Raw genomic sequence first — 16,817 nt, 5'->3', positions numbered from 1 at the left:
CAAATAAGCCTATTCCATGTTGTATCTCTAAATAAATAAACTCTACTGCCTGGTGAATACCAATAGTAAGTGTTCATTTAGGATTGAACTCATATCCCGTGATCTTTGCCTCTCTAGTCCCTGAGAGGACCTATTCTTTCCAGTTTATTTACAAAATGATTTGGGGTTTTCCATACTCATATCTGTCAAAATAATTTAGTGGCTTATTTTTGCCTTCCTAATTTCTTTCTTGATTTCTAGTCGATATTCCCTACAGACTTCAAAGAGCGCTCTAATTTCCTATACCTAGCATATGCTTCCTCCTTTTCTCTGATCAAATGTTTGATATTCGTTGCTAATCAAGATTCCCTAAACTTACCATTTTTGCCTTTTGGCTTACTCTTTTGCTTTGAAAGCCTCCTACTAATCAGTTGTTCTCCCTTGCAGCTGCTGCTCCCAGTCTACTTATGCCAGATTCTGTCTTGCATTATTGAAGTCCACCTTCCAGTTTCAGGCCCTAACTTGAGGACCAACTTTGCCTTTTCCCTCGACTATCAGGAAGCTCATGAAATAATGGTCACTGTTCCAAAAAAGTTCCTCCTGCAATCCCTTAGATGAGATCAAATGCAGTCCTGTCATGGGTGGGACTCTGCACTGCTTCAGAAACCCATTTGAATGCCTATTAAATTCAATTATCTTCAAAGTACCCATGACAGCAAGATATCTTGTGAATATGCTGTCTTTTGAACCTCACCTCCCATTCACCCTTTAAATACCATGATGTAATTCCAATGAGAAAGAGACTAACAGCTAATCATCTGCAGCTCAGCATCAGTAAGATAAAGCAGATGGTGATGGACTTTGGGAATACTAAACTGGCACTGCTCCCTGTTACTGTTGATGGTGAGGATGTGGATGTGCTGAGGACCTACAAGCACATGGACAATAGACTTGAGTGGAGCACCAACTCAGAGGCTGTGTACAAGAAAGGCCAGAGTCACCTCTACTTCCTGAGGAGACTGAGGTCCTTTGGAGCAGTGGTGCCCAACCATCGGGCCACAAAGCATGTGCTACCAGGCCGTCAGGAAACGATATGATTTGGCGATATAAAACGATAATGAATCAGCTGCACCTTTCCTCATTCCCTGTCACGCCCACTGTTGAACTTGAACGCACACAAGGTCATCGGTTGCCTAAACACAGTGATACCCTCGTACGCAGGGATCACTGGTTGGCTTCAGGTAACAGGCCACCTTGCGCGGCTGGCGAGAAGTGCCGTTGCTACTGGCCTGGAGCGCAGGCAAATGGGTGCCATCTCTAAACCTGTTTAGCACACCGAATGTTCGTGGGGAACCTGGTGCTAAAATATTCACAGATGACCTAATTCGGGCTCAGGGTTTGGTAAGTAGCAGAGCAGCTACTTTGCTGCGATCTACAGATCCCTCGAGCAAGACTTTTGTCGGCCGCTCTCTGCGAATCATTGTTACATAACATAAAAAGAATTGGTCCCGAAACAGACTACTGTGGAACACCATGAGTCACCAGCAGCCAATACAAAAGGCTCCCTTTATTCCCACTCTGTGTCTCCTGCTAATCGGTAATTGCTTTATCCGTACTAAATCTTTCCTGTAATACCATGGATTCGTAGCTTGCTTAGTAGCCTCATGTGGCACCTTGTCAAAGGCCTTCTGAAAATCCAAGTACACAGCATCAACTGACTCTCCTTTGTCTATCGCGTTTGTTATTTCTTCAAAGAATTCCAACAGATTTGTCAAGCAAGATTTCCCTTGAGGAAACCATGCTGACTACAGCCTATTTTATCATGTGCCTCCAAGTTCCCTGAATTCGCATCCTAAATAATCAATTCCAACATATTCCCAGCCACTGAGGTCAAATTAACTGGCCTGTAGTTTCATTTCTTCTACCTCTCTCCCTCCTTCAAGAGTGGAGTGACATTTGCAATTTCCCAGTCTTCTGGAACCATTCCAGAATCTAGTGATTCATGAAAGATCATTACTAATACCTCCACAATCTCTTCAACCACTTCTTTCAGAACCCTGGGGATGCATACCATTTGGTCCAGGTGACATCTGCCTTCAGACCTTTCAGTTTCCCAAGAACCTTCTCTACATGACCCCTGACACCTGGAACTTCCACCATATTGCTGTTGTCTTCCACAGTGAAATCTGATGCAAAATATTCATTCAGTTCGTCTGCCATTTCATTGTCACCCATCACTACCTCTCCACCATCGTTTTCCAGTGGTCAGACATCCACTTTCACCTCTCTTTTACACTTTATATATCTGTAGAACCTTATGGTATACTCTATATTACTTTGGTGTTCCATCTTCACCTTCATAATGACTTTTTACATTGCCTTCTGTTGCCTTCCTCTCACTTCCCACTAATAGTTGCTCTATTATATGCCATTTTTTTGGCTTTTATGTTTGCTTTGACTTTTCTTTGTTAGCCACGTTTGTGTCATCTGCCTTTAGAGTAATTCTTCCTCTTTGGGATGTATATACATACAGAGAAAAGGATGTTCTAAATTATTAACAGGAATTCCAGCCATTGCTGCTCTGCTGTCATCCCTGCCAGTGTTCTTTTCCAATTAATTATGGCCAAATCCTCTCCCATGTCTCTGGAATACTGATACGTTTGACTTTAATTGCTCCTCTTCAGGTTTCAGGATGAATTTCATCATATTCTGATCACTTTCTACTAGGTTTTTTTTTACTTTAAGCTCTCTAATCAATTCCAGATCATTGCACAACGTCCAATCCAGAATAGCTGATCCCCTAGTGGGCTCAAGGACAAGCTGGTCTAAAAATCTATCTTGTAGGCATTATGGAGATTCCCTCTCTTGGGATTCAGCACCAACCAGATTTTCTCAATCTACCTGCATATTGAAATTCCCCATGTTTATTACAACATTGCACTTTTTACATGCCTTTTCTATCTCCCATTTTAATTTGTAGGCCACATCCTAATTACTGTTTGGGGTTCTGTATACAACTCCCATCAGGGTATTTTTACCCTTGCAGATCCTTAGTGCTATCCACAGTGATTCCTCCTTCCTATCCTATGTGACCATTTTTGAATGATTTGTTTTAATGTTTTACCACCGAAGCAATGCCACCCCCTCTGCCTTCCTGACTGTCCTTTTGATACAATGTGTATTGGACATTTAGCTCCCAGCCATGATTCAGTGATGCCTACAACATCATGCCTGCCAATCTGCAGCTATGTTGTTCATCTACCTTATTCTGTATACTACAGGCATTCAAATATAACATCTTCAGTCCTGTATTCGCCTTTTTCGATTTTGTCTACCTTTTATCTTGCAACTCATCGTGTTGACTGCAATTCTACCCTATCAACAGCTTTTCCTCACTACACATGCCTCTGTTTGTTAGCCAACTACCTCATCTTCAGCACCACCACCCATGTTTCCTACAATATTTCTTGTGTTGATATATACACAGCTCAGAACACTAGCTGCACCATGCTCAACCTTTTAATTCTTAACTTTTTCTGAGGTATTACCAACATCTGCCTCCACAACCTCTCCACTAACTCTTCTGGCACTCTGGTTCCCATCCCCTGCAACTCTAGTTTAACCTCCACTGTGCAGCATTAATAAACTTTCCCGCTCGGATATTAAGATTTTGGTCCCCCTTCAATTCAGGTGCAAACTGCCCCTTCTGTAGAGGACCCACCTTCTCTGGAAGAGAGCCCATTGATCCAGAAATCTTATGTCCTCCATCCTACACCAACTCCTTAGCCATTTATTAAACAGAACTTCCCAGCTCTGGCTTCACTAGCATGTGACATGGTTGGACTCCTGAGATCACAACCTTGGAGGTCCTGCTCTTTAACCTTGCACCTGACTCCCTGAACTCCCTATGCTGAACTTTGTCACTCATCCTATCCATGTCATTGGTACCTACAAGGACCACAACTTCTGCCTGTTCACCCTCCCATTTAAGACTGCTGAGGACTCGATCCGAGATATCCCTGGTTCTGGCACCCGGGAAGCAACGTACGATCCGGGAATCTTGTTCTCACCTCGAGAACCTCCTGTCTGTTCCCCTAACTAATGAATCCCCTAGCATGGGGGTCGGCAACCCGCGGCTCCGGAGCCACATGTGGCTCTCTTACGTCTGTGCTGCGGCTCCCTGTTGCTTTGGGAAATAATTGGTTGTGGCGACCCTTTTCCTGGCACATCCGAACCTGCTCACAATTAGATAGCCTACGGGGGTTTGCGAGCACAGAGCTTTGGAGCCTCTGCGCCATGGGGGGCAGGTTGAGGGAGGCTTAAAAGTGAGGCTGAAGATTTCGAATAAAGTTTTTTCCTTCGACTGCAGTTACCGACTCCGTGTCGTAATTTTAGCGCTGCGTGTAGCACACCGCTACATGGTCAGTATTTAATTAAAATGTATTTTATGTTAGTTTGTTAGTTTTTGAAATGTAAATCTAAATTTGAAGATTAAGTTGATCTTGTACAATCTAAATAAGACGTTGTGGCGACCCATTTCCTGACACATCCGAACCGGCTCACAATTAGCCAGCGTTCAGGCTAAGGGAGATAGCCTACGGGGGTTTGTGAGTACGTGTCTTTTGCAGCATCCGCACCCATGGGGGGCGAGTTGAGGGAGGCTTAAAAGCAAGGCTGTTTAGTTCGAATAAAGCTATCTTTGACTGCAGTTTACTGACTGCGTGTAGCACACCGCTACAACGTGTTTTTATCGCTGGCTGTCCAGAGGGGAGGTGCTGAAACGCTTTGTCGCGTGTCTGGAAGAAGTGAAAACTTTCCTGGGCAGCAAAGGGCTCAACTTTCCTGAGCTGGAACAGCCAGAGTGGCTGGAAAAGCTACACTTCATGGTAGACATGACAGCGCACCTGAACACGCTGAACACAGCTCTTCAACGGGGTAAGGACGTACAGCCCTGCACATGTTGGAGGATGTTTTGGCATTCGAGCGCAAGTTGACGTTGCTTGCCAGAGATTTACAGAAAGGCACATTGTCTCACTTCCCAATTTGAGAGAGTTCAAACAAGGTCACGACATGATAAATTCAGAGTATTTACATTCTGCAATCATCGCAATGCAAACATCGTTTGGGAAACGCTTCTGTGAGTTCAGAGAGGGAAAAAACACATTATCCTTCCCGGTCACTCCCCTAAGCATCGATCCATCCCTACTGAATACGACTGCATTGTCAGGTGTGAGTCAACCTGAACAAGTATGATAAATATTTTAATTGCCTATTATTTTACGTATATTCATATGTTTTCATTGTTCAGTGAAATAGTCCTTTTATTTTTCAGGTTGACAGCTGGTTGACGTTATTTTTGGTTTGCTGCTGGCGGCAAATTTAAGTTTGGCGTTTTTCATAAATACAAGAAGGACTCAAATAGACGTTGAGTATTTTACTTAAAAGTAACCTTCAACCCAACGTCTTTTTTTCGGAGTTCAAAATGTTTTTGTTGCATGCAGAAATGTAATTTCGTTTTCTCTGCAGGAGTTCATCAATTTCATAAATGCAACACATTATAGTTTGTTTATACATAGCATAAAGGCAAAACAAAACGTTGGATGCAGTGTTATTTCATTTTAAATGTCAAACGGGTTTTGCGGCTCCCAGTGTTTTCTTTTCTGTGGGAAACGGGTCCAAGTGGCTCTTTCAGTGGTAAAGGTTGCTGACCCCTGCCCTAGCACCACAGTGTGCCAGAGACCTGGCCGTTGTGACTTTCCTCTGCTAGGTCAATCCCCCCCCCCCACCCCCCATCACTATCCATAGTGATATACCTGTTGTTGAGGGGGATGGCCGCAGGGGTACTCTATACATATGATGTAAATTGTAGTAAGAGCAGCATAAATCCCGAGATGAGCACATTCATCTGTACTAAATTGATACTCATGTGACTACATTGTGTTGCAAGACTGTTAGGCCTTTAAACTCTTATTGTTGGACCTTAAATGACATTAACCCTATTTGTGTTTTCTCATTTTATCAAAGATGTTGGTGTACCTAAGTATGATATTTATATTCGGATAGATCTGTACTGTTTTCAAGTTTCTGTTAGTAACCTTATGTTGGTATGCAGGAATGACAGTAGTTGTGTTATTGTGTCAAAAAATGCAAGTAAAAGACTCAAGCAAGGTGTCTATAATATTCAAGCTATGTTTAGAAGTGTGGAAAGGATTGTTCTTGGTATTATTACCTCCTTTGATAAATGAGCTCAAAATCGGAGTACATGGACCAGCATTTTGTTTTATAAAACTAAACATAAACACAGTTTAAGTTTTATATGTTTCTAAACCTCAGTGGTACACTTCAATGTCACCTTCAATAAGTCAAGCTTGGATGCAAAGCTACTTTGCTTTTCTGTCATAATATCTGCCATTTGACTCCCTGTAGTTTATATCACGTCTATCCATTAAATTTGTCCATGTTATAGTGGTTATTCTATATTGTAATCTGAGAATATTGAATTAAATCTGTTTTTATAATTGTAGCATTTATTTTCAATATTCTTTAGATTTAACCAGTTGAGTGAACTGTAGTCATTTATAATAAAATATTCATCTTTATTGTTGAACTATTTGCAGAGTGCGAGATGTCTTATCTATACTCCAAAGGAAACATGCCAGTTTTGTATGGCTGTTAGAATGTTTAAATATTTGCTCTATATTTCAGGATGATCTCTGTTACTGTGTGTATGTTTGTTGTACTGACTGGAGGATTAGCTGTGCACATCAGGGATCCTCTTACTGCAACCATGAGTCTTGTTGCTGCCTGTATTCATGTCCAAGGCTTGATTTAATGCATTTAACTTGGAGAACAGCCATCACGATTACTGTTGCAGTTACTAATACTGCAAGGCAACAGTCATTAATTTAGGAATTAGACTGATACTTTCTGCACAACTCTGTACTGAAATGTATGAGGGAATCGGATATCCTCTCAGATGACTAAAGGGTAACCCACAATTTGGTCTCTTCTCTAACCACTCTCTGGAAAGGCGAGGGGGCAGAGTGTATTCTTCATTTAGAAAATCGTTAGCCATTCACCCATTTATGATTTTCTATAGCAGCAAATAAAAGAAATCATGCTGTAAGATTGGTTTGGATTTTAGTTATACATTATGTAATCTGATTATCATAAGATGATGAGCATCAAATGCTTCTCTAATAGCCGGATTTTTGTTGTATTTGGAGGAGATGGGTTTGAAAATGAATATATTTTTCACTTCTGAATAATATGGAAAAATGCAGATCGCTCTTTTTTGACCCAGCTCTGTTTATACATGAGCTGCAGACTTTGTGCTTATATTTTAAGATTTCAAACGATAGCAAAACATTTGATAGAAGTGATTTAAAGCAATGAAAGGTTTAGATGGAGGTACTGCTTTCTTGGTCAATAACCAGATAATAGAGATTTAATGTGACTGGTATCTTTTAAAAAAACATCATAAAGTAATATTTGGATACTACAAGTATTTATAATCCATTACTGATAGTATGATGTAAATGGATGCTATGGTACTCTTCAGTGATAGTTAAACTAGTATTAGTTTCTTATTACCATACCCAAATTTACTGGAAAAAATGTGTAGTTTTGCAAGCCATCCATACAGATAATTTTAAAACATAGACACTTTGAGGTAGAACAAAGAAAAAGCAATAATTGAATGCAGAATATAGTGTTATAGCTGTAGAGGGAGTGCAGGTAGGTAGAAAGATGCAAGAGGAATGATTAGGTAGATTTGATTGTTCACGTACAAGAGGTCCATTCAGGCGTCTTATAACAGTGCGATAGAAGCTGTCCTTGTGCCTGGCAGTGAGTGTTCTTAAGCTTTAGCATCTTCGGCCCAAGGGAAGGGGGGAGCGTGAAAGAGAAGATCAAAAAATGCAGATGCTGAAAACGTGGACACAAAAGACATAGAGCAATCACAGGAGTAGACCTTCTGATCCCTTAAACTTAACATGATCATGGCTGTTCTGCCATAGGTATCACTACACTGGTGTGCCAATTCCCCATTGCTCTGAATTTCCTGATCTTTCAAGCATGTATATACCTCCGTTCTAAATACCTCCAATAATCTGTCCCCATAACCATTCAGGATAGAGAATTCTGTGGAGGTGCACCACTCCCTACAAGAATTTCTAAAGCCCCTCAGTGTTAAATGACAGCTCACTCAGTTTTTAACTATGTCCCTTTGTTCATGATTTACTTATGGGGACATCTTGACATAGTACTTGTGTGCCCCATTAGGATCTCGTTCTTCATATTATCATCTTCAGTCTTCTGAATTCCGAGGACTACAGATCTAATACCTTATTTGCCTGAGGTAGGACAACAATCTCATCAGGAATTAGCCTACTGAAGTTTTTTATTTTCACATATCCCTTTACTCCCTAAGGGGGTTAAAACCCTACATGGTCCTCTAAGAGCTGTCGAACCAATAATTTACATAATTGTAATAATTTCCCTATTTCTAAGCTCCAACCTCTTGCAATTAAAGTTAATATGCCATTTTCCTACATATCTGGTGCATTTGCCTGTTAATGTTTTATGACTCATGCACAAAAGTAGCTGGATCCCCTTGTACTTTGATAATCTGCAAATCTTAGATCTCACTTACCCTCTCCCGTTCCCTCATTAAAGTTCATTTGCCAAATTTTCACCAATTCATTCAACCAATCTATACTTTTTTGAAGACACCTAACATCCTCGTCAAAACAGTCACATAAGCTCCTGCTTATTTTCATGTCTAGAGCAAACGTGGATATCTTGCACTATGCCCACTCCTTCAGGTAATTAATATAAACAATAAAAAAGTGAGGACCAAGCACTGAGCCTTGAGACACACTGCAAGTAACATCCTAACAGCCTAAAATCTGACTCGCTTTGTTATATGACGGTTAATCTTAAATCCACATTAGGACACTTTCCTTAATACCACGAGCTCTTGTGCTCCATCCTTTCATGAGACACTGTCAAATGCCTTCAGGAAATAAAAAGAATTTGATGGAAACAGACTTTTCTCAGATGCTGCCTGATCTGCTGAATGTTCTGCATTTTTAAAATTTGATTACCACGTCCCCTGTATCCTTTGCATGTATGTGTTTTTGGGAAAAATACATTAAAATAATTATAATTACCTTTTGCCCTTTCTTAATTTATTACATCACTCCTCCATTGAAGAGTTTGTTGCTTATATCTGATGACGGATTAGCAGGAAGTTTTGGTTAGATAACCTTGAGCATTTATGTAGTGACTGTTTCAGGAACAATGAGGACTTAGAGGAGGTTAGTGGAACTCTTACAGGAAATTTCATTGAAAGGCAATGTGCAGATCCTTGGATTATCCAACCTTGCAGACTACGTCAATGAGAGAGTAATCACGATCAGTCTGAAACCCGATATATGAATTCATGTCCCCTTTGTTGGTGTAAAGGACAGTCACAGGACTTTCTACACTGTTCAATGATGAGATCACAATATTTTCCAGTTATTAATACTTGTTTAATAATATTTTAACCTTTGATTTCCCCTTGTGTGCTGTGATAAACTAGATCTGCTTCAAGATTATTTGTGAAGTAAGAGATTAATATGGAGAATGCAGTCTCGGTAACATTAATGCCAGCTATCATAATAGAGAGAGCAAATACTCATCAAAATATGATGTATTCTGACTGAATACTCTAAAGGTCAATAGGAAAATGTCACTGACTCTGTGACCAACAAGCTTAACATGATTTAATGCAGCAAACGAGTATCTTATCAATGATACTTCAGATATAGCAGGCATTCTGACTTTCAGAAAATAGTAAAGGATCCTGCTGGGTTTTGTAGTGTTGGTCTGTTTTGTTAATTAGATTGTATCTGTCAGCAGAGGATTCTGGAGTTATATAAATATAGTAGATATTAATTCAAACAAGAACCAGGCTTCAGTTCTTATTGTAAATTTTATTAAGTTCAGGGAGCTTTCAATAAGCCTTCATCTTTTTTTGTAAATTACAAGCAGTAAACTGAAGTTGAAACTGATTGAATATGCAAGAACCAAACGTTATAACAGTGACATTGTGTTAACTTTCTTGCACCACACCAGGAAATGTGGCTAAATTACTTGTACCATGGTGACTTGCGAGTGCAGGCAAACCAGACGGATGTTGTCACTTAGCAGTTCAAACATGGTCACAGGTATAAGCAATCAATAGGTTTTTGTGCGCTTATATATTTGTGTACAGTACTCAGAGACAGCCCTGACAACATTAATTTCCAGTGTCTGCTCTCTGTCGTCAAAAGGCTTTAGAATATTTGTGTTAATTAGTTTCTCCCAAAGGCACTTGGACCTTCAGAGGTAAACAATGTCATTGTAATTATTGAAATTTCATTGAATCACCTACTGTTACCTTTCATCTTAAGGGTATAAAAATGTGATGTACCTTTAGGGTTGTGAGCCTCTCTGAAAGTGTCTCCAGAATGATACCTGCTTGTTCTGCTGAGTAAAGACTTTTCTGTCCCTCTTGTGACTTTGATCACGGTCACAGCAGTATCTAGTAGAACAATTTCTGAAATGTTGAAGAATTTGAGGGTGAATTAATACTTAATAATAAATTATGTTTACATACCACAGTAAATAAGCAAACAATACTATTTTAAAAAGAGTTCTTGAATTAAAAATTGATGAAATATTCATTTGATTAAAGAAATACTTGAAAACTGGTGTTTATGCTAGGCTTATAAATTTCACTTATTTCCACGGATAATGAAAATTATGTGCTGGAAATAGTATGTGGAAGTTAATTTGATTTTTATCTCCTTTTCTCGACAGCTTTGACTGCTTATACATATCTTACCATCTTTGATTTTTTCAGGTAATTCTTTTAATAATTCTATGAATTTGATTGCTTATGCCTAACGGGACTGAAGATTGATTAATATGTGAAATCTTATCTTTGCCTCAGTGCTTGAAATTTTGGGTGGAGGGAGTAGAAATAAAGACAGTTCACCACATCAGACTGCACCTGTGGAGAGAGAAACAAGAGTCAGGGTTACAGGATGATAGCTTTTCATCAGACCATTGTGATGGAGAGCTGTTAATCTAAAACATTAATTCTGTTAACTTCTTTGATGCTGTCTGACCTACTGTGTATTTCTGCAACATCTGCTATTCTTCCAGATTCTGAAAATATTTTTGGAATTATTTGTCATCCTGTGTCAGATTTCTGTCAGATGATCAGTTAAGTGTGGCTTGCAAGCCATTTGTTTAACTTTTTTTTTGTGCTTAGCCAGTTTCTTCAGCAATGTCCTCCTTGTACTATGCTGCATTTATTGTCACTGCTTTAGTAAATGCAAGAACCAGCTTTTGGACCTCTTTTTCCACTGGGTTAATGCTGACCTTTGTTTGCATCTCACACTTTACATTTTGAGAATTTATTTGGTGGATTCTGCTGGTTGTTTTTTCCGCTGTTCTGCCTTCTAATTATTTTTATACTAATGGTAAATGTGCATATTGTTTCTGAGGAATTGGCATAAATGAGGTTTGGTCTATATGTCTGATTGTTGATTGAGAATTCAGCAAGACAATTCCCATAAAATCCTGCAGATTGCAATTATTGGAGTTAGATGAGGGAATATTAACCAAACTACACCCATCAAATGAAATAAATTTGAAAAGGGAAAATATCTGAAAAAGAAAAATAGATTGATATTTAGGAAATGACACCAGGCCCTTTTTTATTTCAGTGAGACACCTTCTGCCCTTTGCTGAAGGAAATAGGTCAACTGGCCATATCTGTGATGATATCATTTGAATCAAAATAGAGAGTGGTATATTTTTAGCAAAATGTATTTTGCTACCTGCTGCATTTTGTTACTTTTAAATTGAGCATATAACTTTTTTTGCAAATGAAATTCAACATTTTATGTTAGTTTCTCTTTTAAAAATGTTTCTCTGATCACTGGTGCAACTATAATGAAAAAGGGAAAAATTGTTCTTGTTATGTACAAATTAATGAAATTAAAGAGTACCAAATTAATGATTAGTACAATGATGCCATTGGGTTAATTATTTCTAGCAGTACCAAACAAATCAAACCAGCTTCCCAGAAAATTGTTACTTGATTAAAAGTGTTAATAGTGATAAAACAAATGATAAACTTGTGACATAATTAAATCCCTCTAGATAATCACTTTTCTGTGAAATATTTAGAGTTTTAAATTGAGGTATAGTGCAGTGCAAAAGCCTTGGGCACACATATGTAGCTAGGGTGCTTAAAACTTTTGCACAATACAATGTTTACCAATTATTAACAAAAGCAAGACTTACAGATATTGGTGATTCAAGGGCAAATAAAGAGAGGATGGAGTAGGATGTCTTTCCATCAGGTGCTTCAAATCAAATCAAGATTAACCTATGCAGGAAATGATATTTAAGTGAAATCCTCTTTTACTGGGCGTCTCTGGAGATGCGGCTTGTTAGCCCCTCACTAACAGCCACTGGATTCCATGGCAAGAACCCACCACCTTTTTCCAGCTTTGTACATCTAGGGAGTATGTGACTTTGGTCCCGCCAAGTCTGTGAGATTGGGATGTCTGACCCACCAAACCCCAATTGTGTGAATGCTATGTACCTTATTACCCTGAACTAGTCTGTCGTCAAGAAATAACAGATTGCACACCTTTACAATTATAAAAAAAGAATATTTGTGAATGTTCTCTTAACCAGAGTTAGTAAAGAAAAGGAAAAAAAAATACAAAGGGCCCATTATAATTAAACAGTCAAATGTGCACGGGTTGGAGATCTGATCTTCCAGAAGCCATATTCACTGATCCTTGGTAGATCTCCGTGCCTTGGCTCCATCGAATCACGTTTTCCCCTCGGATCGAATCCTATAACTGGTTCCCTCCTGCATCTTCTCTCTTCATCTCCTGATGAAAAAAGACCAAGACCAACCTTAGTGTCCCTCACCAGACTTCTCCCCCAGTGTTCTCTAGAACCACCATCCCTAATTGGATGACATGCATTCCTCAGCATCCCTTATCTTCAACAATAATCCAAACAGTCTGAAAGCGGAACACACTGCTCTTGCAGAACTGCTAAATTTAAATATTTACAGCATAGCAGTAGAAATGTGAACCAGGGCATTACATAAGAAAATACTTACAGTACTGTGTAAATATGAATACGGTTGGCTTTGCTTTGTCCCTTATTTTCAGTCCAGTTTTCATCTGTTTATTTCACAGTTTGGTATCTTCCTTGATAAGTTTCTGGGTGACTTTGAAGAAGCCCAGTCCAGGATATTCTTTTGGGTAAGTGTATGTTTAAGGAACAGTAAACACTTCCAAATTTTGTATATTATCAGAGAAGTTTTGAAGAAAGCACTGTACTTTTATTCACTTTAATAAGATAACACTAAATAACACTAAACTTTTGTATAAGCATTATTTTATGAACGTCCTCAAATACAAATGTTTCAAGACATGTGATCGGACTTCACCATTGTGGTTTACCGAGGAAAATATTGAAGACAATATTGGCTTTGGTTCATACACTATTGCACAGCCATTACAATAATCAATCAAGTGTGTATGAGACTTAGCAGACTGATACCGCATCTAGATGTGATGTATAATCAATGCAGCATTGATAATTGAGTAGCAGCCTGGATCATTAATGGAAACTATCTCTGGAAGTTAGGACTTCATCTGATTGGCTCATGATTACCTACCAAGTTACTTTTCTACTGGATTGGATAGTTCTGTGTGGGCAAGGAATGGGAACATTGACCGAATACCTTCTGCTATCTGCAACTCTGGATAGGAAACATCCCAGGAGAGTCCAAAAGAGTACATGACTAAAAAAATGGCAGATATCATACCCTTGTTGAAAATATCTGTGATGGCATGCCTGGCAACCAGAGAAAAGTTTGTGGTAGTGATACATTGTCTGCATCTTGGGAGACAAGCTAATTACTGACATTTGCTATAAACACACCAACTCCTATAGGTACTTTGACCACACTATCCTCATCTCAGTCTCTTGTGAGTCTCAGTTTCTCCATCTCCACTGCATCTGTACTCAAGGTGAGGCTCCCACTCTGGACATCTGAAATGGCCTCCTTTTTCAGGGAAAAAGGCTTTCCCCTCTAATGCTGGTAATGGAGCCCTCACTTGCATTTTCTGAACTTCTGCTCCTGCCATCCTTCCACCCAACAGCAAGATAGAGTTGCATGGTCCTCACCTTTCACCCAACCAGGCTTCTCATTTGAAACATCGTCCTTCATCACTTCCACCAGCTGCAACGTGATCCTGCCTCCAATCACAACTTCTCTCCACTTTATTTTCTGCTTTCCTCAGTGATTGCACTCTCTGTGACCCTCTGGTTCATCCCTACCTACCCACCCCAGCCACTGCATGGCCACTCTGTTCTAACTTATTTACAAATTTGCAGGTGGCCCACCATGGTAGGCCAGGTCTCATGACAACATCCTTTCCCTCAGTGTCAGCAAAACAAAAGGGCTGGTCATTGACTTCAGGAAGGGGGCAGTGCATATGCTCCTGCTTACATCAAGGCATTGAGGTTGAGAGCTTCAAGTTCCTAAGAGTGAACATCTCCAATAGCCTGTCCTGGTGCAACCACATAGATGCCACGGCCAAGAAAAATCATCACCTTTTTTCCCTCAGGAGAAGTTGTACGTCTTGAGTGTTCAGTCAGATTCTCTTTTATTTTGATGTAATTATTGTAAGCACCCACTAAATGTTGAACCAAATTTTCCTAAATGAGGCTCATAATCCAGATTGTTAACCATTCTCCCGCCCACTTTCTCTGATTGCAGAAGTTCATTTCCACACAGGAGATCATTGAAATAGGCACATTTATCTGAAAGTATGAGAAAACAATCATCTTGGATCTATCCAGCATGGTGTTGCCCCTGAGCCCAGCTGTGAGGACGTAGTGTGGTTCAGTGTACTTATTTGGATCTGGTTTCTAAACGGAAATATATTGCAGCAAAATTCTGCTGATTATCTTGAGAAAGATGAGCAGCAGCTTAATTTCAACCTGTAGCTTAACTAAGGAATTGAAAAATATATTCTTAAGCAATGTACACCCATATTAGCTACTCCCTACTTAAATGCAAGTGCCAACTTGTTTCTGTGTTCTATGGATAATCCCAAAGTCTGATTATTCAGTTAACAACACCAAATTCTGTCAGAAAGATCAGTGCTTATCACATTCTTGCACTGTGGAACTCATGTTATCCAGACAACATGGAGACAACATTGTATAAACTGAAAATATTTTTATTCTAATAACTATGAACTGAGAGACAAGACAGTAATGGAGAGAATTATTTTAAATCGGCATGCTTTTTGAGGTTCATAAGTTTATTTTATATGACCATCCCTTTCACTTGTACAGGGAATCTCTTTATACAGAATTATTATTTACATCCATCCAGTAAGCTGTCTTAGTTTCCAATCACAAGATGGGCGAACCAAGAGCTTTTCTATGAATTTTAAATCAATGGGCCAAAGTGTTGAATTCATTTGCTGGTGGTTCAGGAGTAAGATATCAATAGTGTCATTTTTTGGCCTCTGTTAACCTCTCCTGTCATTGAAGCATGGACAGATGTTGGCATAGCTGTCCTGTCACTCCACTGCTTAACTGGGCGCAGAGGATCCAGTTAAGAGGTGTATCTAGCCCAGAGGTCGGCAACCTGTGGCTCCGGAGCCGCATGCGGCTCTTTGATCTCTGTGATGCGGCTCCCTGTGGTTTGTTAGTTTTTGAAATGTAATTCGAAATTTGAAGATTATGGTGATCTTGTACAATCTAAAACCTTTGTGGAGACCCCATTTCCTGGCACATCCGAACCGGCTCACAATTAGCCACCGTTCCGGCTAAGGGAGATAGCCTACGGGGGTTTGTGAGTACGTGTCTTTTGGAGCATCCACGCCCACGGGGACGGGTTGAGGGAGGCTTTAAAGCAAGGCGGTTTAGTTCGAATAAAGTTACCCTTGACTGCAGTGTCTTTATTTTAGCACTGCGTGTAGCACACCGCTACAACGTGTTTTTTATCGCTATTAATATACATCACCACTGCCAATGCCTGACACCCACCAGTGCGCGCTTTCTTTTAATTCTTCGATCCAAGGTAGGCTAACTATGGAGTAACCTTCAACCCAACGTCTTTTTTTCGGATTTCAAAATGTTTTTGTTGCATGCAGAAATGTAATTTCGTTTTCTCTGCAGGAGTTCATCAATTTCATAAATGCAACACATTATAGTTTGTTTATACATAGCATAAAGGCAAAAAAAAACCGTTGTATGCAGTGTTATTTCATTTTAAATATCAAACGGGTTTTGTGGCTCCCAGTGTTTTCTTTTCTGTGGGAAATGGGTCCATATTGGCTCTTTCAGTGGTAAACGTTGCCAACCCCTGATCTAGCCCCTCAGCTCACCATGGCTGAGCTCCACCTCTGGACTGCAGTGAGCTGAAGGATATTAGCTTAATGCCAGCCTTTGCTGGGTTATAAAATGCAGTCCCATTCAAATAAATGGGATTATTAAACTGGATTAGAAAGATGAGTGGGGCTTTTTCTTCATTTAAATTAATTAAAAGCAATGTTACTTAAATGTGTTAGAAATACATTTATGTTTTTGTCAGTTGTAATATATTTCAACAGACAGTTGAAAAGGCCTTTTACAGTACGAGTTGCCAAAGGGCTGTTGTGGAGTTTGGGAGCAGGGCATCACAATACGTGATAAGACATGATCTGAGACATAGACCTGCTGCTTAGAAACCACCCAGTTTCACAAGA

The 16,817-nt window shown here is 39.6% G+C and overlaps 1 protein-coding gene across 3 annotated transcripts in view; it reads left to right on the top strand.

Moving 5' to 3' along the window:
- Positions 1-16,817, top strand: part of slc30a6 (solute carrier family 30 member 6) — a 167,480-nt gene that overhangs the window by 43,220 nt on the left and 107,443 nt on the right. For all 3 annotated transcript variants that reach the window (XM_059985647.1, XM_059985648.1, XM_059985646.1), the window contains exons 5-6: positions 10,828-10,870; positions 13,242-13,307. In XM_059985647.1, the coding sequence (XP_059841630.1) occupies positions 10,828-10,870; positions 13,242-13,307 (109 nt within the window). The remainder of the gene's footprint in view (positions 1-10,827; positions 10,871-13,241; positions 13,308-16,817) is intronic.

Source organism: Hypanus sabinus, chromosome 12, assembly GCF_030144855.1.
Source record: "Hypanus sabinus isolate sHypSab1 chromosome 12, sHypSab1.hap1, whole genome shotgun sequence".
NCBI lineage: Eukaryota > Metazoa > Chordata > Chondrichthyes > Myliobatiformes > Dasyatidae > Hypanus > Hypanus sabinus.
This window is presented reverse-complemented; position numbering and strand designations above follow the sequence as displayed.